The 24509-nt window shown below is 43.8% G+C and overlaps 1 protein-coding gene across 1 annotated transcript; it reads right to left on the minus strand.

The window, feature by feature from the left end:
• Positions 1-1818: 1818 nt before the first annotated feature.
• Positions 1819-23724, minus strand: TBXT (T-box transcription factor T). The gene is made up of 8 exons (XM_056853168.1): positions 23519-23724; positions 19303-19567; positions 14475-14609; positions 12086-12147; positions 11937-11998; positions 9796-9972; positions 3925-4057; positions 1819-2096 (listed from the first exon to the last, which is right to left on the minus strand). The coding sequence occupies exons 1-8, from the start codon at positions 23722-23724 to the stop codon at positions 1829-1831; spliced, it is 1308 nt and encodes a 435-aa protein (XP_056709146.1). The 3' UTR covers positions 1819-1828.
• Between the last annotated feature and the right edge of the window lie 785 nt (positions 23725-24509).

Consider the following 24509-nt stretch of genomic DNA (forward strand, 5'->3'; position numbering starts at 1 on the left):
TAATGTGGTTAAAGTGTCATCTGTAGCATTCATCACAAGCTGCAGTCCCAGTTTTGCCCACCAGCCAAAATATTGAGCTGTTAAGCATGAAAGAAACTGCAGTTTATACTCATGACAAACTACTCAACTAACCCATTCATCACATGCCTGGAGCAACCTGGGCTGGAAAAGGTGGAATCTGGCTACACATAACAATGTGTGAACTGAAACCATAGCAGGTATTAAGGTGTCACAGTGTGAATTCTTCACATGATGTTGCAATCATCAGGTGATGAACAAGCAAGCAATGTCTTGCACGTGTGAACAACCGTCACAGACACCCATCAGATCATGTCCACAGTATCTTCGAAAAAGCGAAGCATTCACACATTCATCTGTGGCTGCTTCCACACAGTTTTGTTCTGGTTTCACATCCAAACTGGACTAAGCTTTTTTGGGAGTTCCCCCACAATGTCATCCCTGAATTGCCCACTTTCCGTGCCCCCCCTTTGCTGCAAGCTTTCCCAAACCTGGTTTGGTACATTCTTTTTGGAAAGATCACAGTCAAAACATGCTTGTAAGTGGATGGGAAGGTGTGCATTTTTGCAGGTCCCGCCTACATTGGCATCATTTTCCTTACATCACCCCTTCCCCCAAACTGTCATTCGGTCTTGCCACCAGGGGCCTTTTTTGTTAAAAAAAATCAGCAATTGATAGATCAGTGTAGAATTATAACTTTACAGCAATCTGCTAATTCCTCTGAATTCTCAGCTTTCTTTTCCTTTTTTTTTTTTAAAGAGCACAAAAGCTGATTCATTTGAAATGTGGTATTGGAGGAGAGTTTTACGGACACCGTGGACCACCAAAAAAGACATATCAGTGGGTTCCAGATCAAATCAAGCCTGAACTCTCCCTAGAAACTAAGATGAGTAAATGGAGAGTATCGTACTTTGGTCACATTAAGAAAAGAGTCACTAGAAAAGTCAATAACGCTAGGAAAAGTTGAAGGCAGCAGGAAAAGAGGAAGACCCAACAAGAGATGGATTGACTCAATCAAGGAAGCCACAGCCTCAGTTTGCAAGACATGAGCAAGCCTGTTAACGATACGAAGCTTTGGAGGTCATTAATTCATAGGGTCACCATAAGTCGGAAGCAATTTGAAGGCATTTAACGCACACACACAATTCTATAACCCTTTTTGTTGTGGAGCTATTCACTGTGGAGCCTTATATATCTGCAGTGAAAGGGGCTAGAGGGATTAGTTTTAAAAAAATGAAATCTGGGGATTCAGAAGAGCTAGTAGTTATAATATTAGCAATATGTCAATTGCCTTTAAGTCCAAAAAAGTCCTCTGATGGAAGGGGGTGGGGTGGTGGTGGGGAAATGATTGCAGGAGGCTGAGGCAAAGAAGATAGAAAACTGCCATAAGGATGCTTGCCACTGTGTGGAATCAGCCTATGATGTTATTTAGTGAAGTACATCGAACCCACAGTAAAACAATGTGTACAGAACTGCCCAGAGGCAGAAAACAAAATCCAAGATCTCCCATTTGGTGCATTTGGCCTAACAGCCGACACATTTCTAGTTGTTTGCAAACTGAGACCAACTGATCTAAAAAGGAAGAGGAAAAGTGATCTGCAAACATTTCCAGCATACCAAAGAAGCCACCTAGCCATTTCATAAGGTGTCTGTGCCACTAATGATACACGCTAATACTGAAAGGAGTGTAAGGAAATCAGTGCAGTTCTACAGTTCGTTTGCCGTGATCTACTTCATGCCTCCTCCCATTTCACTATTCCCGTGGAAATTTTTTGAATTCCCAATTTAAAGCAATGAGAAAGTCTTTGGTCTACATAGAAGGAGTTGTGACTGGAGTCCACGTGGATGCAAGTCTAGCATGCACAGAAGTGTCATACTGATTGTCAACAATGTCTGTTGGTGTCCCACCGTCGTACAGCGGAGAGCCGGAGGAAGTGGTGGTGACTGAATGAGGAAGGGTGGGGTAGTGGGTTGTAGAACCTCGCAAAAACTGGGATCCTATCCCATTGGACATCCCACCTGACTGAGACACAGGTGAGATGGTGCTGTTGCTCACAGACCACAAGTTGGGATACTGGCTGTAAAAGAAAGAAAAGCAGGTTTTAGAATCCAAACACGACTTTGGGACCCAGTGCCGTCCAGCACAAGAAAAGGCTGGAGTGCAGACAGAAGTCCCTCTCTAGCCATAGATGCATTGCTTAGATCGAGTTAGTATCTGAGACTCCATGCCCCACTGACAAAAGTGGGAAAGGGGGGCATTGCCTCAGGGGGCTCTGGGAACAACTTTAAGCACTTGGCTTAAAGTATGATATGCAACCTTTGGCAGGATTTTGTAAAGCATCATAGATATGGACAACACATTATTAATGAACCCCAATTCTATACCTTTTATGGTGCACACTTCCTATGTGATGACACAAACTCACACACACACATACACACACACAATTCCTATAGAAGCCTGCTTGTAATGACCACAGAACATCAAAGTCCTGAACTTGGCTGCTCCCATGAGTTAGATTATAAGAACATAAGAAAGGCCATGATGGATCAGACCAAGGTCCATCAGGTCTAGCAGTCTGTTCATACAGTGGTCAACCAGGTGCCTCTAGGAAGCCCCCAAACAAGACGACTGCAGCAGCATTATCCTGCCTGTCTGAAATGCTGGTAACTTCCACACAGGGACAGGCTTGTGTAGATTCCCTGATGCTGCTGGTAATACAGCACAGTGGCAAAAGCATTTCCACGGGGCATGTTTCCCTTTATTTTCCCTGCCCCAATCCCCAGCGGTGGCCGTTCACACACACCCTCACATCATGGGGGGGTATGTTGCTATTTTTTAAATCAGAAATTGGCATATTTCATTTATTTATTTCATATTTCATTTACTAGCTGCCTTTCTCCCTTGCAGAACTCAAGGTAGCTTACAATATAAATAAAGCATTATTTAAAAAACACAATAAAAACAACTGTTGTAAAAACCATAAAAGTCATAGTTTAGAAACTCCAATTAGGACTGCCAATAATAAAAGCTAAATCAAAATGTGGTCCTAAATAAAACTGTCTTCAACTGCCTCCTGAAGATCGACAATGTTATAACATTATAAGAACCCCTTTGTTGTAGAGATATTACTGGAAAGGCACATGTCTGCAACAACTTACTTTAAAAAAAAAAGAAAGCTGGGAATTTGGAGAATCTCAAAGACAGATTGTTAGCATTATAACAATGTCAATTTCTGATTTTTTAAAAAGGAACCCCTTCCCACCCTGGTGGTGATATAAGCGAGCGGCCACCTCAGAGGACTGAAGCAGGGAAAATGGTGCCAACATGTTCATGACCAGGAAGATCTGGCTTTTCCCATTCCCACTGGGACCACTCCAGCTTTGCAGTGAGCTTTCCCAAAACCCAGCCACAAAGCAAGTGTGGGAAAGATCACAGAAAGACGGGGAAAACCTGAGAGGGACACAGAAGTACCCCAATGCTGTGGGGAAGCAGAAAAAAAAATACAACTTCCCAACAGCATCCAAGCTGGGGCAAACTGTGCCCCAGTCCTCATTACTGGTAGCCAGCAGTATTTTCAATATCCACTACCCAAAGTCAGCCCAATCCAATAGACAGCAGGCAGAGGCAACAGAACTTCAGAGGTTCAGACTAACTAGGCACTACTGCAAAAGAGACACAGCTCCTCCACGGCACCATGTCCTTGAGTTAACATGGTTTGAGGTGTGTAGGCAATTACTTCCCTCCCCCACAATGTTCCTAATTGCTTCAACATTTCGTTCGCTACAAGCCAGCAAAGCACTGGTTTCCAGGAAGCTCTGCCTTTGGACAACAAATTCCATTCAACAGCCATACTTCAGTTGGTCGAAATTGGGGAGCGTTCTTGTCTACAGAATAACGCCTACCTGGAACTAGTTGGCGGGCCGGTGCTGTGACCCATGGGCAGCATACTTGTTGGGGGCGGAACTCCTAAAGGGGACCAATTGTCATGGGACTGGAGCATAGAGAGGCAGGCTGAAGAATTGTCACCATAGGCTGCTGTAAAAGACAAGCATTCATGAGAAGAGCCATCTCCATTTCCTGTGCAGAAAATACAGTTCTGGAAAACTGAAAGTAAGTCAGACTCCACTCTTCTCCCTTGCTGCCCCTTATGCCTACACCTGCCTTTAGGAAGACCTGTGTGATATTACTTTCTTCAGACATTTCCTCCAAGCCCACCTTTTCCCCATACCCTACTGAAAATAGGCCTGATATGTCACACAAATTAATGAATATCCCCCCACCATTAATCCCCTATTTCACCTCCCGCCCTCCCTTATTTCAGATTTTCAGCAAAAAGCTCCTCAGGGCAGAGCCATGTCTTATAGAACTCTGTAAAGCACCATGAATATCGATAGCTCTATATAAATAAGAGTGTAATGCATCGCTTTGACCAGATTTGCCTGGTGTTCCCTGCTCTCCAATACCAATACCAGAACCTTTAATGGCATAAAATATACACGTCGAACAGTAAAAATAAATAAATGCATAAACCAAACTATTACAGTTATAGAACAGCCTTCACCTCTGAGTTTTATCAAAGCACACTTTTATAACACTCTGCAAGAATTTGGCCACTGTCATACTCTCTCTCTCTCTCTGTGTGTGTGTGTGTGTAAAGAGCTGTCAAGTCACAGCCAACTTATGGCAACCCCTTTTTGGGGTTTTCATGACAAGAGACTAACAGAGGTGGTTTGCCAGTGCCTTCCTCTGTATAGCAACCCTGGACTTCCTTGGTGGTCTCCCATCCAAATACTAACCAGGGCTGACCCTGCTTAGCTTCCGAGATCTGATGAGATCGGGCTGTACCATGCTGCCTTCCCTCCTCACCGTTATACTGGAAGAACTATTATTGAGGAGAAAGTCCCTGCTCTCTTTGCACATCAACAGCCTCCTCTCCCCTCTTCAATTGCATTGTGAGTATGCTTCAACAGGCTGGCACACCAGTGGGCAGAGGTACTCTATGAAGCAGTGGTGACTATCACCAAAGGGGAGCTCTTTCCTGCGATGCAAAGGTCTTGCAGGATTAAAAAGGCAAAGGCGTGACTGCTCTAGAGTCAGAACAAGACTCTGCTGAAGACCCAAAAGCCCCAGTTTAAGGAGGAGAGAAGGGAAACAAACCAACAAAACTCAAAGTAACATTCTGAAGAGGTCATGTTCTCATATCTGCATCTAAGTCAACAGTGTTAACCCTTACAACTAATTCAAGCAGAGAGGCAGGCATAACAGACATATGCATGTAGGGAATTGCATGTCAGGGTGCCACATTCTGGGAGAAGCCTGACACTGCTTCCCTGGTCTTTCGTCATACAGAGAAATGCTAATATGAACAAGTATTCAAACATGTAACCCCTGACTCATGTTCTTTTAATCCCTAGCTCACGTTTCTGAGGAGGTACAGACAAGGGAGGATGGGACCAGATGCCTTATTCACTGCTTTAATTAGCCCCAACAGGCATTTTAGTCTACTTTGGACTCTTTTTAAATTTAAGGGTTTCCCTTTTTTAAACTCCTGGCACAGCACTGGGGACTCTGTTTCTCAAGCCTGTGTACAGAGGCCGAGCTCTCTCCAGATCCAGTTTCAAAAATGGCCTTTAATTGTAGGGAGAAGCATGAGTCATGGGGGATGTGAATCAGGGATAAGACCAGGCATGCTGTTTACCCTATTGTTCCTACCCTGTTCCCTACCCCTTCCCACCTTGGGGGGGGGATGTCCCTCTTGTTGGGGGGGGGGGAATTACCAGCAGTGCTATCAGAACAAATTGCCTTCTCAAATTGGGTTTTAAAATGCATGTAGCTATTTCAGTTTTATATAAAAATCTGACAAGAAAATGTTCACCTGTATGCAGAGTTGCCAGCCCTGGGTTGGGAAATACCTGGAGATTATGGGGTTGGCGCCTGAGGAAGGTGGGGTTTGAGGAGAGGAGGGACTTCAGTTGGGTATAATGCCATCAAATCCACCTTCCAAAGCAGCTATTTTCTCCAGGTGAACTGATCTCTATCTCCTGGAGATCAGTTGTAATAGCGGGAGATCTCCAGCCACTATCTGGAGGTTGGCAACCCTACCAGTACGGTATTTTATTCAATGGTTGCAGACGCCACTAAGCAACTGTAAAGACAGCATTTATTAGCCCTATTGCACTTCTTCAACCACTTCCGCTTCCTAAACACTTGCACCAGAATACTTGCCCTAAAAAAAAATGGCAAAAAACCCTCAAGATCAACACAACAGTATAGCTTGAAATACTGAACTGGTGTTGCCCTCAGCAGTCCTACCCTAAGCATTTTGGTGGCACTGCAGATCTAATGATCAAGCCATTTAAAATATTCCTATTTATTTAAAATACTATAGCATTCACTTGATGGGAAGCGGCAGAATGCCTGTAAAATGTTCACATTTGGATGCCAAGATGAACCAAGTTACTCCTTTCAGCTACAAAATTCACCCTTAACAAGATCCCAAGGTGATAACTCTTTGCAGAGCCATGAAAACAAGTGGACAAGGATGCTCTTACAAACAGTTCTATGGCACTATCTGGCACTATCTGGAGCCAACACGGTCAGTTCCAGTAAAGGAACTATATTATCTCCTCCACTCAGTTTTTTTTTTTTTAAAGGTAAAGGTCCCCTGTGCAAGCACCGGGTCATTCCTGACCCATGGGGTGACGTCACATCCTGACGTTTCCTAGGCAGACTTTGTTTACGGGGTGGTTTGCCAGTGCCTTCCCCAGTCATTTTCCCTTTACCCCCAGCAAGCTGGGTACTCATTTGACCGACCTCGGAAGGATGGAAGGCTGAGTCAACCTTGAGCCGGCTACCTGAAACCAACTTCTGTCGGGATTGAACTCAGGTCGTGAGCAGAGCTTTTGACTGCAGTACTGCAGCTTAACACTCTGCGCCACGGGGCTCCTCAGTTTTACTGACATAAATTATTCTTCCCAATCCAGAACAGCAGATGATGGTACACCTGCTTCTTCATGTAAGTACACCCCCTCCAAAAGATGACCAGCAATAACATACTTGAATTCAACCCCTAACCCACTCTCAAGAAGTCAATGTCATGAAAACAACATGAGCCATATGTTTTGAAGAATACACCTCAAAACACGAGTGTCACAGTGAGCCACAAGTATCCCCAACCCCAACCATTTTTCTAGGTGGAAGACCTACAAGCGGAATCATGGCTCCACAGATGCGTTTCACTTGGATCAGGGCAGCAGAAACATAAAGGCCACGGTATTGTCAAAAAGCATACGCGAAGAATAAATAGCCAATCGGGCTGCAACAACAGATAACTGCTGCATTTAGACATCATATACCCATATGATACCCATATGTGTGTGTGTGTGTGTGTGTGTGTGTGTGTGTGTGTGTGTGTGTGTGTGTGTGTGTGTGTGTGTAAAATGCCTTCAAGTCACAGCTGACTTATGGCGACCCCTTTTGGGGTTTTCATGGCAAGAGACTAACAGAGGTGGTTTGCCAGTGCCTTCCTCTGCACAGCAACCCTGGTATTCCTTGGTGGTCTCCCATCCAAGTACTAACCAGGGCTGACCCTGCTTAGCTTCTGGGATCTGACGAGATCAGGCTAGCCTGGGCCATCCCATATATACCATAGGTCATTGCTCTCTTCCTCTAGAGCAGAACGGTTAGACAGAAAGCAACAACCAGAAGATGAATGCCATGCAGCTATAATGGGTACAAATAATCCTGCAAAAATTAGTTGCATTTAAGTACCATTTCATTGTTTTCCACAGAGCACATTAGCAGTGACTTTTGCTGGATTGTGCTCAGTATGTACAAGAATCCAAGAGGACCCCTAGCATTGTGCTAGCTATCGAAAAGTAATTGTTGCAGCATTATACCTTTAAAAAAAATCCTCTCTGTTCATTCCTTCTCTGCAAGCCCATCTGTTACCATCCTCAGTCTCTCAACAACTGACTTTTTAAAAATTTATTTAGAAAAGTTATACTTTACAGCTCATATTGATCCTTTTTTCCTCTCTACACTGACAGAAACTCTGTGTCACCAAATATCTCTCTACACTTTTGTTAGGGCATTCTCTTACCACCTAAATACCTCCCCCCACCCCACAACAGGTTTCTGTACAACCCCAGTTCTCAGCCTTCTTCAATCATTTTGACTTCCCAGCCCTTAGGACCAATAGGAAGTCAACAACTACAGTGAATGATTTCTTGCACCATTTATAATTGTCAGGATAAGGCATCTGTCCCTAGCATCCCGAAAGCAAACTCATCCAGGCTGGTAGCTCTGAAGCAGTAATACTTTATTAGGAGCAAAAAGATAGATTTCAGAACTGACTGTCTACAGACAGGTGAGGCTCGGAATGGCGGTACATTAGCCGAGTACATGTTTAAAAGCATTTCAGACTATAAAAGTAAACAAAGCTAAGCAACCCCGAGATAAGCGATTCCCAGAAAGCGAAGACTAAACATCGGCGCAGCTGGGGAACAACAGGATGAGCGAAACTGTACACAGAGTTTACAGGCATGAGAACCAAAACCTTGACGTGTAGCCAGAGACTGGCCTACTCATGTCAAGAGCCTTTACCACTGCCGAGCAAAGGCCTGACAATAATGCTTAACTCTAGATATAGGGAGGGAAGGCAGTGTGGTATAGCCTGATCTCATCAGATTTCAGAAGCTAAGCAGGGTCAGTACTTCAAAGGGAGACCAAAGGAAGACTCTGCAGAAGAAGGCAATGGCAAACCAACTACACTTCTCACTTGCCTTGAAAGTCCCTTGCTGGGGTCGCCATAAGTTGGTTGCAACCTGACAGCACTTTACACACACAACTTCAGATATCAACTATTCCTCCTACACCCATTTTATTACAGCTAAGCAACTTTTAGAGCCCCGTGGCGCAGAGTGGTAAGCGGCAGTACTGCAGTCCAAGCTCTGCTCACGACCTGAGTTCGATCCCAATGGAAGTTGGTTTCAGGTAGCCGGCTCAAGGTTTACTCAGCCTTCCATCCTTCTGAGGACAATTAAATGAGTACCCAGCTTGCTGGGGGTAAAGGGAAAATGACTGAGGAAGGCACTGGCAAACCACCCCGTAAACAAAGTCTGCCTAGTAAATGTCGGTATGTGACATCACCCCATGGGTCAGGAATGACCCGGTGCTTGCACAGGGAACTTTACCTTTTTTAAAGTAACTTTTATCTCAAATCTGATTGAGGAATGTTTATGATGCATAACTTGGGATTGGCTTGGACAAGCCTTAGATGTTCCCATAAAAAAAGGGGGGGAAGCCTGAATACAATGGCTACTTGGAATTCCTGCTAGGGAGCCACAAATCCTAAACACAGGAAGGGGGTTGCAATCAGCACACAGGTTTTATGCGGTGTTAGCCTGTTTTAGATCCAATACTCAAAGCTGAAATGAATTAAAATCGACAAATTATTTGCCTAAAAACAGGCACAACCATGAACAGATGCTAGCATGACCATATCCAGCCTAACAAATTCCTGGCATGGGATTCATAAGGCAATCGTTTTGCTGTTTCCTGTCAGCAGTCATCAAACATGAAGCCCACCAAAACCAGATTTTGATGCAGCCTCAACATTTACACTCAAAATTTGATCCACTAGTTAGTTCCCCATCTTAGTCAACAGTCAGTGGGCAATAAAGATCACAGCTGCTGGCGAAACGTCAGGAAAGAAAATACCAAGACCACGGTCACACAGCCCGGGTAACCTACAAGAACCAAAGATCACGTACTTGGAGAATTGTTCCTGTGAGTGTAGGGATTTGGGTAAGGAGCTGGACGGTGGTTCCTCAGCGATGAGTACCTTTCGCAACTGTGAGCAGGTGTGAGTGACAGAGATGCCCCGAACTGAGAGTGAGGATTGGCAGGAGGGCACAGAGTACCAGTTCCAGGAATCAGCCAACCACCTACTATGAGAAGAGGGGAAGGGAGAGAAAGAGAAATATTTCACTATACCAGTACATCGTACAACAATCTTGTCTAAGATGATACTGAGCCCTTTGCATGCAACTCTGTAGTAACGTTTTAGATAGGGAAGAAATTCCTGAGTCAATATCTCCTGCCACCCCCTTTTTAAAGAAATATGTTGCGCTTGAATAGCACTTTGAAGTCTTACATACATTATTTTTAATCCTTACAATTAACCTGTAAGGTAGGATGGTAACTCAGACCATTGTTATAATATAGCAGCTACTGGAATGAGCCAGAATCACAAGGTCACCAGTTCAAATGTTACCCTCCCATGAATCCAGAAAAGGCCAAAAGTACAGTTGAGATCTGTGATCAAATCTTTAATGTTTTATTTTTAAACTCTTAATTGCAGCCGTGGACTGGTCAGATTCAGATTGAGATTGTGCAGTTGGAAAAGCAAGTTTCTTTGGTGTTTTTAATTATTCCCCCTTTGCCAATTTCCAAATCAAACCCAGCCCTGCCAGGGTATAACTGCATGGATTACAAAATAAATAAATGTGTATGAAAACACTTTAAATACTGAAAGTATTTATATAAATGCTTGGATTTTTTTCTCAATCCCATGTAATTATCCCTAGCCTTAATCAAGGCAAGTTCTGAAATTCGCTGTAAAAGAAATGCAGCGAGGGTGTTCTTACGAATTAGAAAGGAGAAAGGGAAGAAGCCAACACAGGGCTACTGGTAACACCGCCATGTCATGGGACCCCTGTGACCTCTTCTTTTTTCTCCCACACAAAATTGAAAGTATCAAATAAAACACAGTGAAATCTCTTATTTTTGACAGGGGGGCAGGCAGTAAAGATGTTCAAGATAAAGATAAAATGTGAACAAATAGGATTCATCTGTGTAATCACTTGTGAGTTTTGGATAATGGAGGTTGTACAGTACTGTATTTAAAGTGACCTGTTTACCCATAATCTGTGTGTGTTAAGTGCCGTCAAGTTGCAGACGACTTATGGGGTTTTCATGGCAAGAGACTTATGGGGTTTTCATGGCAAGAAAAACCTTTTTTGGGGTTTTCATGGCAAGAGACTAACAGAGGTGGTTTGCCAGTGCCTTCCTCTGCACAGCAACCCTGGTATTCCTTGGTGGTCTCCCATCCAAATACTAACCAGGGCTGACCCTGCTTAGCTTCTGAGATCTGATGAGATCAGGCTAGCCTGAACCAAGCATGCTTTTAAAATATTTCAGAACTGTGCACCATCGTCAGCAATCCTTAAACACTGGAAAAACCTTATCAGTTTCAACAGGGCTATTTCAAAATCTGTGGAATGATCTCCCTACTGTTCGCATTTTACTCATTTGATATAGTAAAACTGCACAATGCACTCTGGATTTTTATTCTGTTTGGGAATTGAGAATATGAATGTTTCTCTCTCACACACACACACAGCTAGTTTTCTAAAACAAATTTTAGGAGCTGACCAGTGCCATTAAAGGCAGCCAGTATTTTGCTGCTGACTTCAACAGGACGAGGTATTTTCACAAGGAAATCCTACTTTAAATGTTAATCTATGGATCACCGAGAAGGCCTCCCCACCCCTTCCTCCCTTGGTATGTATTTTGGGGGAAACAGTGCAGATACTCATTCGCCCTCTTGTTCAGCAGGGGGAAAGTGCTTCTTCCAGTCAAGATGTAGAAATTGTAAAATAAATTATTAACCTTGGTGATTGAGACTGTTCAGTTGGGGGGGGGGAGTATAATCTGACAAACTGCAGCCAAAGAGTTTTAAGGACATAAATTATCTATGCTAGTCAAAAAGGGCACATTTGCAAGTCCACACTTTTACCTGCATTAAACTCACATACCATACCCTTTGATACTGGGGGGGTGGGGGCAGACATCTCAGCAAAACACAATATTGATGGTAAATTATAAAGTAAATATTACAGAAAGAACATACATTGTGAATACCCTGACTGTTGACCGTCTCCCACTTCATCCATCATGTCTTTGTGATCACTTCTGCCAAAGAAACCACATATTCTATTAGGCCCAAGATTAGATAACAGGAAATAAATGTATTTTGTAAATGCAGCCAAAAGCTCTTACCTTTCTTTTGCATCAAGAAAAGCTTTTGCAAAGGGATTATACTTAATTTTTAAAGCTGTTATCTAAAAAAGAAAAGCCCAAATGTCATTTTGCACATTTGACATGAAAACAACAAAGCAACATTTCTATCAATTTTACAACTGATGCTAGTGGGAAAATGCCCCGGAATGAAGCACTCAGACTACTCAAACTGCAATAGCACACTTTGAAATCATTCTCTCCACTACAACCAACCCCCTTGGCCCAACTTAGTGGCCTGGTTTTATGATCCTATTAAGGAAGTTCATGAAGGGATGGCGGGAATACACTCCAAAGAGTTATAAAAAGTTTCAGGTTTCTGGATAAAACAAAAGGGACAATAGAATGCAGCAAACAATTCCTTAATCAGAATATCATGGTCACTTTATAAACAAAGTTGTCTGACAGGTTGTTAACATCTACGGGAGTTAACAGGAAAGAACGCAGAACATGTCGGCAAATGCCTCGCATCACACCTTTAAAAACTGCTATTGAAAGAAACACACACAAAAATTTAAACTTCCTATATAAAAAAGGTGAAGTGTTTTGGGGTCAAGAATTAATGGAAGACTAATCAGCACTTTGGCTTGGAGTTTTCAACAGATATTAAAACCAATACTAAACAGAATTTTAAAGTTATTAATTGGCATCTGTCGTTTATGCAGTTCTGAAAATGGAAAAGGGCTTTAACCGGCTTGAAGACCACATTTTTAGACAAATTTGTGGGATATCAGCATTCCAAATAAATTGGCCTTTGATGGGCCAATCCTCATAAACAACAACTTTGGAAAATAATACAAAATAAAGGAAAAGTATAATGACTCATGCACCATGCTGTTAGGCAATATTTGTTTAGCCAGTGACAAAGAATCATTAAAAAGTGATCCAAAACTTACTTCAGTTTGCATAGCACAAAAATGCAAAAATTCCACACTACTTTTCAAGCTTAGCTAGATATAAGAAGTTTGGAGTACAATAACAATTAAAAAAAACCCTTTGCAACAGATTCAGACTCAATGGGACAGAAAAAAAATATTTTACAGACGATGACAATTTATTTTTAGGGGAGTTACACTGGACAAAACTTAATAAGCGTAAAGACATAACTGATCTGGTTTTAATTTAATTTTAATTCAAGTAATATTGTTTGTCCTTCATTGGTCACTGAAGCTCTCTTTACATACTTATTTCTATTATTCTGAACAATTAGTGGAATTTTAGATTTGAATAGGAATGATGGTTTCTGTACACTGTTACTTTTTAATTTATTGTGTCCTATTTTAAAAGCACATTAGGAACACTGACCATTACAAAGCTACTCTCAATCATTTATGCACTTACACTTTGTGAAAAACATTCTCATATGAGTAACTGGGTAAATGATGAACAGAAAAAAATGTCAGGCATCACTTTAAAATCCATATTTTGAAATGTATCTGTTAATTTGTTGCCTGTGGAAGTTATCCAGGGTTGACCATAAACAATCTGCTCATCCTGATTCAAACAAAAGGTTTACATTGAATTTTCCAAAAAGTTGATGTTTGAAGGTGCTAATTAGATGAAACTATTTTTCATTAAAATATTGCCAGTATTCAAAATATGTAAAGTTTATTTTAATTATCTCTTAATCCAGTTACCGGTAATTCACTGAGCAAAAGATAACAATGTAACCATCACTCTGATTCTAAACAAACCTTACTTCCAAATAAACCCAAACTGTCCATAGGCATTTATTTGTGCTAACAAGTATGAGAAAACTGGGCGGGGGTGTATGGAGAATACATGCCTGAAATGCTAGTGTTTAATTGGAACATTCAACAAAGAAAGTTGGTACTGCAATGAAAATAATGCGAAAGTACTAAATTATGAGGGGGAAGTTCCTTAATTTAAAAAGTTGGACAATCTTAATCTCATATAATAATTATATTCATCTGAAAATGTAACAGTAGAGGGGTTTTAAAGTAACATAAAATAAACATTTTGCATAGAATTATAGCTGAAGGGATTCAACAAATCATTTAGTCCAAACTCCTTTGCCCTAAAATAGGTTTTTATAACTCAATATCCCTGACAAATGCCTATCTAAAACCTCCAAAGAAGGAAATCACACAAAGCTCACCAGGCAGCTTATTTCCTTACTGGGTCTTCTTATATTTAGGACATTCCTTCCACTGTTAAATATGTATCTGTCTTCCAGCAATTCCATTGCTTTTTGTCCAGTCCTCAGTAGAAGTGAACAATTGTTACATCTCTTTTCAAGCATCCTTTTAGGTTCTTGCAAACATTAGACATACCCCCTATTCAACACATTCATGAACAACTTCAAGAATTATCCCTTTGTTATTTGGTCTGCCCTCTATTTTATGCCTACCTCCTCATTTTGGTAAGCTGTCACAGCTATAAACTGAGTCTCCGGGAAAGAATGGCTGGTGATCATGCGCTGAGGGCCACCAACTCTCACTATATGAATCCTAGGCTCATATTTGTGCAAGGAATTCAACATGATCTGTTAATATAAGGATAAACAGAAGTAAGCATTTACACAGGGGTACAGAAATTCTGACATCGATTTGCAATACCAGCAAAGCTATCGCGGTAGGAAGATTAAGGCAGCAGACATTAGACTACCCAAACCTAACAAACAAAAGATCAGGAGAGCCAAATAACTGAATTTACCTATTTCTATCCTGTTTTCTCAAGAGACACAGCATTTATTTCAGATGCTACCACTGCATAGTATGTAGTAACACACCATAAACAGAATTATCATTTGCCTAACAATTTAAATCTGAAAGTGGGAATTATGACCCACAGAACCCATTGACCAAATTCAAAGTTTTCCCTATATAAAGTTTAGCAAGAGCATCCCATTTAGTTTAGCTGATGCACACCACAATGTGATGGGAAAAACAACTGCTCAGTGAAACATGTCAGAATTTTGACAAGCTGTCACCAGAACGGCTTGCCAAGATGCCCTATCCTAGGACACAAACTTAACTCCCACCCCCAAATCACTTTCAGCTCACTCCACTGCACAACCTTTCCACTGAGATCAATGGTCTTAGGAGCATACACCTTTACATAGGATCAAACTGGTTATTTTTTTGCTTCATAAGACTGAGGATGCTTTTAAAAGTTAGCATGCAGTCACTAGATGATTGCAAACAGTCAGCACTGTTTGGAAAACAATAGCTGTCTGCTTCTGCGAGGCTTTCCTTCAATCAAGTAGATGCATTCATATTTTCCATCTGTACCCAATAAGAGGCAAGGGTCTGTTTTTCCCACTGTTAGTACACACTAGCAAGTGAAATATGTTCTCAATACTGAAGCATCCCTTATGGACTCACATGATAGTTTTCTTTTTGGTACCAGTTTTAACAACTACGTTAATACATATTAAGTGATCTAAGTGGTGTTTGGAAACTAGATCCACATGACATTTAAGCCCAGTATGTCTACCCAATCTACATGGCTAACAAAGGCCAGTATGATAATTGTGTCATCTAAGCAATGCAATTTGCCAAGATAATTCTCATCAGAAGATACACCTGGGAAGATACACATGCTGTTTTGTAGGGCACATGCCACATTTCTTAGCGCATCCTACATTGGCCAAATAGGAGGCAGGCAGCAGCCATACAGACATTCACTCAGGCCAGATTCACATGTCTTTAACCTCACAGCTGCTACTGTACCCTCCCACGTAGCATGCTCTGGCACAGTACTATATAGGATTGCCATTCTCCAGGTGGGGCCTGGAGATCCCTTCTGGAATTCAAGCTGATCTCCAGATCACAGAGATCAGTTTCCCTGGAGAAATCGGGGCTTTGGAGAGTGGACCCGATGACATTACACCATGCTGAGGTCCCTCCCCTCCCCAAATCTCCAGGATTTTCCCAACCCAAAGTCGTCAACCCTACAGTGTAATATAAATCATATGTGAAAATGTCTTTGGGTTAAATATGTGTTTTCTAGATATTCAACATCTATTCCAAACTTTCCAAAATCTGACAGACACTAAGAAAAAGCAACTAATTCTCTTTGAGAGTAGTTCTGAATGTCATCTACCTGACACCTGCAGGCCATATAAAGACTGATCAATGCAAGCAAATTGGCAGACCAAATACTAGTAGAATTAGCCCTAGTGACATCTTCAGAAAGAGAGACTGCTGTACATAATCACTGCATTTCCCCGCTTTGGTGATTTTCTGTCTATCCACTTTAATGCTGCCAACTGGGGTTGGGGAGTACGTGCCACCTATGCAATACTTTAAACTACATCCAGATAGTAAAACTCCCTCATGGATGATTTAGCCCTGCATAATAAACCAGATGAAAGAGGAAAAGAACCCCAAGGAAGAGGTACAAGCTTCACACAGACATTTTGTGCCCCGGGCCCCATTTTATCTACAGCAATCCTGCCACAACCCTGGCTATCTTTTCAACTGGCAGCAATGGGTACGTGCTGGGCAGATTCAAGGCATTTTGGTGCCTGAGAAGGAAAATTTGAATGACACCCCCTTCCCTTACAAAACATAATACATTAAATAATTGAGCAATTCCTCCCAAAATCTGCTGCCTATTTAATTCTGCCTTTATACCTCACAATTACCAGGCAGACAGGTATGCATGTGCTCCAGTTGTCCCCATTGACCAAAGACAGTCTCAGTTCCCTGGTACATGCCTGTGGTTGTTGACTGTTCCTATTTTGCCTTTTGGAAAGATGCTAGAGATACCTTTTTAAAAATGTGTCAGTGAGCCTGTATATATGCTACACATCTGCCTTTATCTGTGTGGAATGAATGCACCTTACTCTAGTGTACATTGCATGTAGCCACACACTGCCCGTATATGTTGCTACAGCATGCATGTTGTTGAGTTACAGCTATTCCATAAGTACAGCCAGATCCAAACTATAGATTCAAATTCTAGTAAAACATAGTAACGTCAAAACATTTAAGAATGACATGGTTATGGTTAACTTAAATCAGAGTACAAAGGCCAGATTAACACTGCAGCTCAGTGGTAGAGCATCTGCTTGTCATGTAGAAGGTCTCAGGTTCAATCCCCGGCCTCTCCAGTTAAAGGCACTAGGCAAGTAGGTGATGTGAAAGACCTCTGCCTGAGACCCTGGAGAGCCGCTACTTGTTGGAGCAGACAATACTGACTTTGATGGACCAAGGGCCTGATTCAGTATGAGGCAGCTTCATATGTTCATGTGTTCATGCACACTGTCTTGTTTATATTGGATATAATAAATGGAATTACATCTGGCTTTTGTGTCTGTATTTTGATTCAGACCAATGTGGGTACCTGCAACCTCTGACTGACTGTAGGTTTCCCAACACATCCGGCTTCAGAAGTCAATTTATGAGTCCAGAAGGAAAGTCACCGCAAGAACATGCATACAGGCGATGGTGTGTACACAGTGGCATGAATAAGGGGTGGTGGTTAGAGCCTGTGTCTGGAAGTCCAGGGACTACGCCACCAGTCCCTGCGGCCTGCAAGCAGTGGCGGACTGGCCATTGTGTCAGCTTGCCCAATGGCAAGTGGGCCCTGTGGATCCCTGATAAAGTGGGGCCCCTTAAACATTAGACAATATGTTAAAAATGTTAATGACCTTTTAGTAGCTTGAAAATATAATAGAAGTTCCAATATTATTACTGTATGCAACTAAAATTTATGTTGTGTTACTATTTTAATCATTTTTAAAAATACAATCATTTTTCAAGGATACTTTATATTTAAGAATATAATAAATAACTCTGGAAAAATAATTCTGATTTGGGTTATGTGAGGCTGACGCATGTGTTAAATAGGCTCAGATCTTTACTATTGCGACTGCACAATGAAGCTTAGCTGGGAATTTTAGTTGCACCTTTTCCCCCTTATGTATTTTTTGAAAATGGTATTTATTTCTTATAAAATTAAATGATAGCCTTATAGTTGTGGGTGGGGCCCCTTCGTCTCCTGGCAACCCATGTTTTTAGACCCAGCCCGCCACTGGCTGCAAGCAGCTGCCACACCTTCCACCGCCCTAGCCTGGGAATTGTCACTTGAACACCAAACACACACCTTCTCCATCTACCCAGCTAAGTGAGGTCGAAGGGACTGCTATTTTCCTCTCCCGCCAAACATAAGAACATAAGAAAGGCCCTGCTGGATCAGACCAAGGCCCATCAAGTCCATCAGTCTGTTCACACAGTGGCCAACCAGGTGCCTCTAGGAAGCCACAAACAAGACGACTGTAGTAGCACCATCCTGCCTGTGTTCCACCGCACCCAAAATAATAGGCATGCTCCTCTGATACTAGAGAGAATAGGTATGCAGCATGACTAGTATCCATTCTAACTAACAGCCATGAATACCCTTTCCTCCATGAATATGTCCACTCCCCTCTTAAAGCCCTCCAAGCTGGCAGCCGTCACCACATCCTGGGGCAGGGAGTTCCACAATTTAACTATGCGTTGTGTGAAAAAATGCTTCCTTTTATCTGTTTTGAATCTCTCAGCCTCCAGCTTCAGCAGATGACCCCGCGTCCTAGCATTATGGGAGAGGGAGAAAAGCTTCTCCCTGTCCCCTCTCTCCAAACCATGCATAATTGCATAGACCTCTATCATGTCACCCCTTAGCCGCCTTCTTTCCAAGCTGTGTGTGTGTGTAAAGTGCCGTCAAGTCGCAGCCGACTTATGGCGACCCCTTTTGGGGGGCTTCATGGCAAGAGACGAACAGAGATGGTTTGCCAGTGCCTTCCTCTACACAGCAACCCTGGTCTTCCTTGGTGGCCTCCCATCCAAATACTAACCAGGGCTGACCCTGCTTAGCTTCGGATGAGATCAGGCTAGCCTGGGCCATCCAGGTCATGGCTATTTATGCACGGGAGGTTTTGCCTTGGATTTGCCATCTCTGTGTGTGTGTGTGTGAAGTGCCGTCAAGTCACAGCAGACTTATGGCGACCCCTTTTGGGGTGTTCATGGCAAGAGACTAACAGAGGTGGTTTGCCAGTGCCTTCCTCTGCACAGCAACCCTGGTCTTCCTTGGTGGTCCCCCATCCAAATACTAACCAGGGCTGACCCCGCTTAGCTGCTGAGATCTGACGAGATCAGGCTAGCCCTTTTCCTCCATGGACATGTCCACTCTCCTCTTAAAATCCCTCCAAACACAGACACCCCCCCACCGCCCGCCCGCCCCTTCCTCACCTGCCCTCCTCCGTTGAGCTTATTGGTGAGCTTGACCTTGCTGAAGGACACGGGCGCCTTCATCCAGTGCGCACCAAAGTTGGGCGAGTCTGGGTGGATGTAGACGCAGCTGGGCGCCTGCGGCTCGGGCTTGCCGCCCGGCACCCACTCCCCGTTCACGTACTTCCAGCGGTGGTTGTCGGCGGCCACGAAGTCCAGCAGGAAGGAGTACATGGCGTTGGGGTCCAGGCCCGACACGCTGGCCTTGAGCACCGGGAACATCCGCCTGCGGGAGGGAGGAAGAGGCAAGGAGAGGCGAGCAGGCCGGGCCTCCTCTGCTGGGTCTCTTTGGCCTGGGATTCCCCGCTCTCTAGATGCACATTTTGCCCCTCCCAAATCTCAGGCTTCCACAACAAGCCCCCCACGCTTAGGTGGCCCGAAAAAGGTTGGGAACCACTGGTTGAGACTGAAGTCACTGCATAGGGTTGAGGGCAGCAGGAAAAGAGGAAGACCCAACAAGAGATGGATGGACTCAATAAAGGAAGCCACAGCCTTCAGTTTGCAAGATCTGAGCAAGGCTGTCAAAGACAGGACATTTTGGAGGACTTTCGTTCATAGGGTCGCCATGAGTAGAAAGCGACTTGACGGCACTCAACACACACACACACACAGCTGCATAGGAATGCTCTTGCAAGGATCATAGCCCAACCCGACAGAGAAAACCCTACCTCCCAGTTATATCACAGTGGGTAGCCGTGTTAGTCTGCCTGCAGTAGTAGAAAAGGGCAAGAGTCCAGTAGCATCTTAAAGACTAACAAAAATATTTTCTGGTAGGGTATGAGCTTTCGTGAGCCACAGCTCACTTCTTCAGACACCTTCTTCTTGGTATCTGAAGAAGTGAGCTGTGGCTCACGAAAGCTCATACCCTACCAGAAAATATTTTTGTTAGTCTTTAAGGTGCTACTGGACTCTTGCCCTTTTCTATTATCCCAGTTATATCTCCAGCTAATTTGGTTGGGCTTCCCGTGCAAGCGCTTGGTCTTCGTTTCAAGGCTTTTAAGGGTTAAGATGACGTCTTCACAACTGTCGCAGACGGCTAAACGACCTGGCCCTTGGGGTGGTTTTACTGGGAAGTAAGAACTACTGAACTCAGTGAGGCCTCCTTTCATGTAACCAGAGTTGTGCAGCCCAAATTCTACTTCTACACATGTTTACAGGGATACCCAGCCTGCTGTAGCGCACAGCCTGCAGCCTGCGTTGGGGTTTCATTTATGGCGGAGCTCCAAGGCTCTAGGGCGGTGGTTCTCAACGTGGGGCACACGCCCCACAGGGGGGCAATTTGATTTTTAAGGGGGGCAATTCGAGAATGAGTTATTAACAGTGAAATCTTTGCATTTCTTATGGTTCTAGGGGCCTCATATACAGTATATAAATATATATTGTGACATACAACATTTTAAAAATTTAAATCAGAATGTACACGGCGGTCAGCTGGGGACAATGGAGAGGGGGGAAGCCTGCTAATAGAGAGGAGTGGTGAATAGGAGTTCACTTTTTGAATAATAAGAATTATATGTCGGGCGGGGGGGGGGCATCAGGATTTTAGAGAAGCTTAGGTGGGGCATGGCCCAAAAAAGGTTGGGAACCACTGGTCTAAACTCATGTTAGGTTTGTGTGTGTAAAGTGCCGTCAAGTCGCAGCCGATTTATGGCGACCCCATTTTTGGGGTTTTCATGGCAAGAGACTAACAGAGGTGGTTTGCCAGTGCCTTCCTCTGCACAGCAACCCTGGACTTCCTTGGTGGTCTCCCATCCAAATACTAACCAGGGCTGATGCTGCTTAGCTTCGGAGATCTGACGAGATCATGCATAGCATTGTACTATAAAGCTTTTTCTTGAAAGAAAATTTCAGCATAATAAAAAGTGGAAACTTTTTTATAGTTATCTTGAGGCTATTTGAAATAACAGTAAAAACCTAATGTTGTATAATTGCTAGTTAGTTTTTTTTTAAGTAGAGTAGTAAACTCCCTGAACAGTCATAAGAAACACATGACATTTATTATTAGAATGAACCTATATTTGTACTTGTATACTCATACCTAGATGATAGCCAATCCAAGAGATACTATAATTTTTATGTAGCCTGCTCGGTTAATTTTTTTTTTTTTTTGTATGAGCAAGAATGTATGTTTTTCTTTGTTTTGCCAATACCTTGCCTTTCCCAACCCCTTTTTACCTTCTGTATACTTAATAATATAGAATAATAATAGATACATAAATAAAAAGTAAATTTCATTGAAATCAATCTCACTTTCTCACAAATAAACAGTATTAGGAGTGAGGTGCGAAGATCTTTAGGAAATTACCACTGAGGTGTAAACCCACTGATAAAATCCATTGACCACAAATGATGGAAGGTCGTTCCATTGAAGGGACTGCAATTTGCATTTCGGCCTTTATGCCCTGTATCTTTTTATGTGGAAGGCTCAGATTTCAATGAAGTGTAACTGCAAGAGGAGTGCAAAGGATCTTAGCCTTCGGACTCAGGAAAAGGAAATGTTTGTGTCTTGTGGTGAGAGGCTGTGGCTCAGTGGTAGAGCATCTGTTTGGCACACAGAAGGCACCAGGTTCAATCCCCGGCATCTCCAGTTAAAATAAAAAAAAAACAATAGGTGATGTGAAAGGCCTGTACCTGAGACCATGGAGAGCCACTGCCAGTCTGGGTAGACAATACTGACCTTGATGGACCAAGGGTTTGCTTCAGTGTAAGGCACCTTCTTGTGTTCCCTGATTTAGCATTTAACCAAGCATACAGGCTTGGTTATCTCAGGTTCTATCAGTTTTTTAAAAACAGCCATATATGCAGCAAATCACTCTTATATCTGAGAACAACATTTACAACTGAATAAATCACATTGATAATTGTAAGGAGTCATCAGAATGCAACTGATATGGAGAATTAAAGGCTTTTTAAAGGCAATAATGATTAGGAAGTTGACTGGGAAGCAAATTCTCTTGCAATCCCTAAGACTTCTTACAATTAAGAATGCAATATACATTTGCACTAAAGTATGTGTGTCTGGGATCTTCGAAATAATAAATGTATAATATTTTTTAAAAGAAAACGCCTGGAGCCTTCTAAAGCTCCAAGAGTTTTTACCCTACCTTTGCAGAAAAAACAAAAGGAAGTCTTGTGGCATCTTAAAGACTAATAGATTTGCATAAATTTGTCTCTGAGGTGCCTACGTCTCCTTTTTGTTTGGAATCAAGCTGTATAATCTCATTTCTGGCAAACCCTGTAAAATCCCATTGATTCTAAGTGGAATAAGATGCATGCAAAGCCTAACGTAGAGCTCTGAGGACTCTTTCCCCCCCCCTCTCCCAGTGCAAATTGCCTCCGATTCAAAAAGGAGGGGAGTTGATTTTACTGCAGGGTATGTTTTACTTATGCACAAATAAAGGAAAGGGTGCTATCCCAAAATGTGCATGCAGAGTCCAGTTTGGAAATGTGCCACTGCAAGCATCCCACTGAAAGAAAAAGAGGAAGCGTCTTGCACTTTAAAGATTAACATATTTATTCTGGCATTAAAGGATTTTAGAAATGTGAGAGGGAAGGCACCTTGGCCATCTTCTGGGCATGTAGTAGGGGACACTGTGTGTGTGTGTGGGGAGGTAGTTGTGAATTTCCTGCATTGTGCAGAGCGTTGGACTAGATGACCCTGGTGGTCCCTTCCAACTCTAGGATTCTATGAAATTTGGCTGAGCTCTCTGGAAGACGACTAGAGAAAACGATTGAAGAGTCGCTTGTTAAAAGATTCATATCCCTCCCTTCCATCCAGTTAATGGATTCCCAGTGCAGGTTGTGACTTTAAAGTTAGCCTAAAGACCGTGAGGGTGGAAGCGGGCAGACTGGGAATCCCTGTAGATTAACACAGCCACAAGGGGAAACACTGGGGAGCTTTGAGCAGGCAAGAAAAGGAAAAGGGCAGAAGAGAGAGCAAGTCACACCAGGCGAGCAGGTGGTCAGGAGGGAGAGATGGGGACACCAAGGAGAAGGGGGGGAAAGGAGGTTGCAGAAGTAGCCTATATAGGAGGAGGCAATTCCCTGCAGCAGCGATCTGAGGCACTGCAAGAATGATGCAGGGTGCGTGTGAATGCGTTGGGAAGACCCTTGAAGGCGTGCCGGGACGGGCCCCGTCGAGCATCCCCGAGGCCCTGGGCGCCCCCAGCCTCCCTACCTGCCGTTCTTGGTCACGATCATCTCGTTGGTGAGCTCCTTGAAGCGCAGCCAGAGCTCGCCGTCCTCCAAGGTGACCCGCAGCTCCCTCTCGGTGGGGTCTCCCTTCTCGCTGCCCGCCTGCAGCTCGTTCTCGACGGCGCTCAGCAGGTGGTCCACCCGGTACTGCAGGCTCTTGCCCGAGCTGTCCGCGCCCGGCGAGGTCATCCTTGGCACCCAAGCCCCTTACCGGCCGGGAGCCGCCTCCAGTTTGATCGCACCCCACGGCTTCCCCCTGGGAGAATTTCCCCTGGGTTAATAAATACCACTCTGAGCAGCAAGAGGGGATAGAGACATACCGGGGGGGGGGCTCTAGCGTTGGCCGCTGACGGGTTAATTCCACTTGACCTCCCCGGACAGCGCCCCTTGGAACTGGTCAAGCGGGGCGCAATTACGTTCCCCCCCTATAAGTATCCTCCCGGTGACATCACAATGCCGGCAGGGGGCTCCCCCACCCCCGATTGGAGACGAGTCCCTTTGATGTGCTCGGCCCGCCCACCTGATTGGCTCCCCGCGGCCATATCAGAACGTTGCCCGGGGCAGGGAAGCCTGTGATGTGAATTGCCGCCAGTGGGATGGAGCGCGGCTGTTTTATGCAAATCTGCACCCCCCCCCCAAAAAAAAGGGGGAAAAAAGTTTGCACCTCTATCAAAGCAGCTGCGGCTGCCGAAGAGGAAATGGTCGTGTCCCCCCACCCCACCCCCGGTCAGCCACAGCGCCGTAACCTGTGAGCCATTTTCTCTTTGCTGGTCTCAGCAGCGCCTCGACCCTCCTGCAAACTCCAAAGCGGTTGGGCTCCAATGACCTGCCACGCATCACCTTCGAAGCCAGGGCTACAGGTCTTCAGGAGCTCTTTCCCATCGTCTCCGGTGGCAGCCCACCCGGTCTTCAACCTGATCCTATGTGCACGTGAAGGCCCCTCAGACCAATGGGCCTTCCCAGGGAATGGTGTG

This window comes from Euleptes europaea, chromosome 7, assembly GCF_029931775.1.
Source record: "Euleptes europaea isolate rEulEur1 chromosome 7, rEulEur1.hap1, whole genome shotgun sequence".
NCBI classification, from domain to species: Eukaryota; Metazoa; Chordata; class Lepidosauria; order Squamata; family Sphaerodactylidae; genus Euleptes; species Euleptes europaea.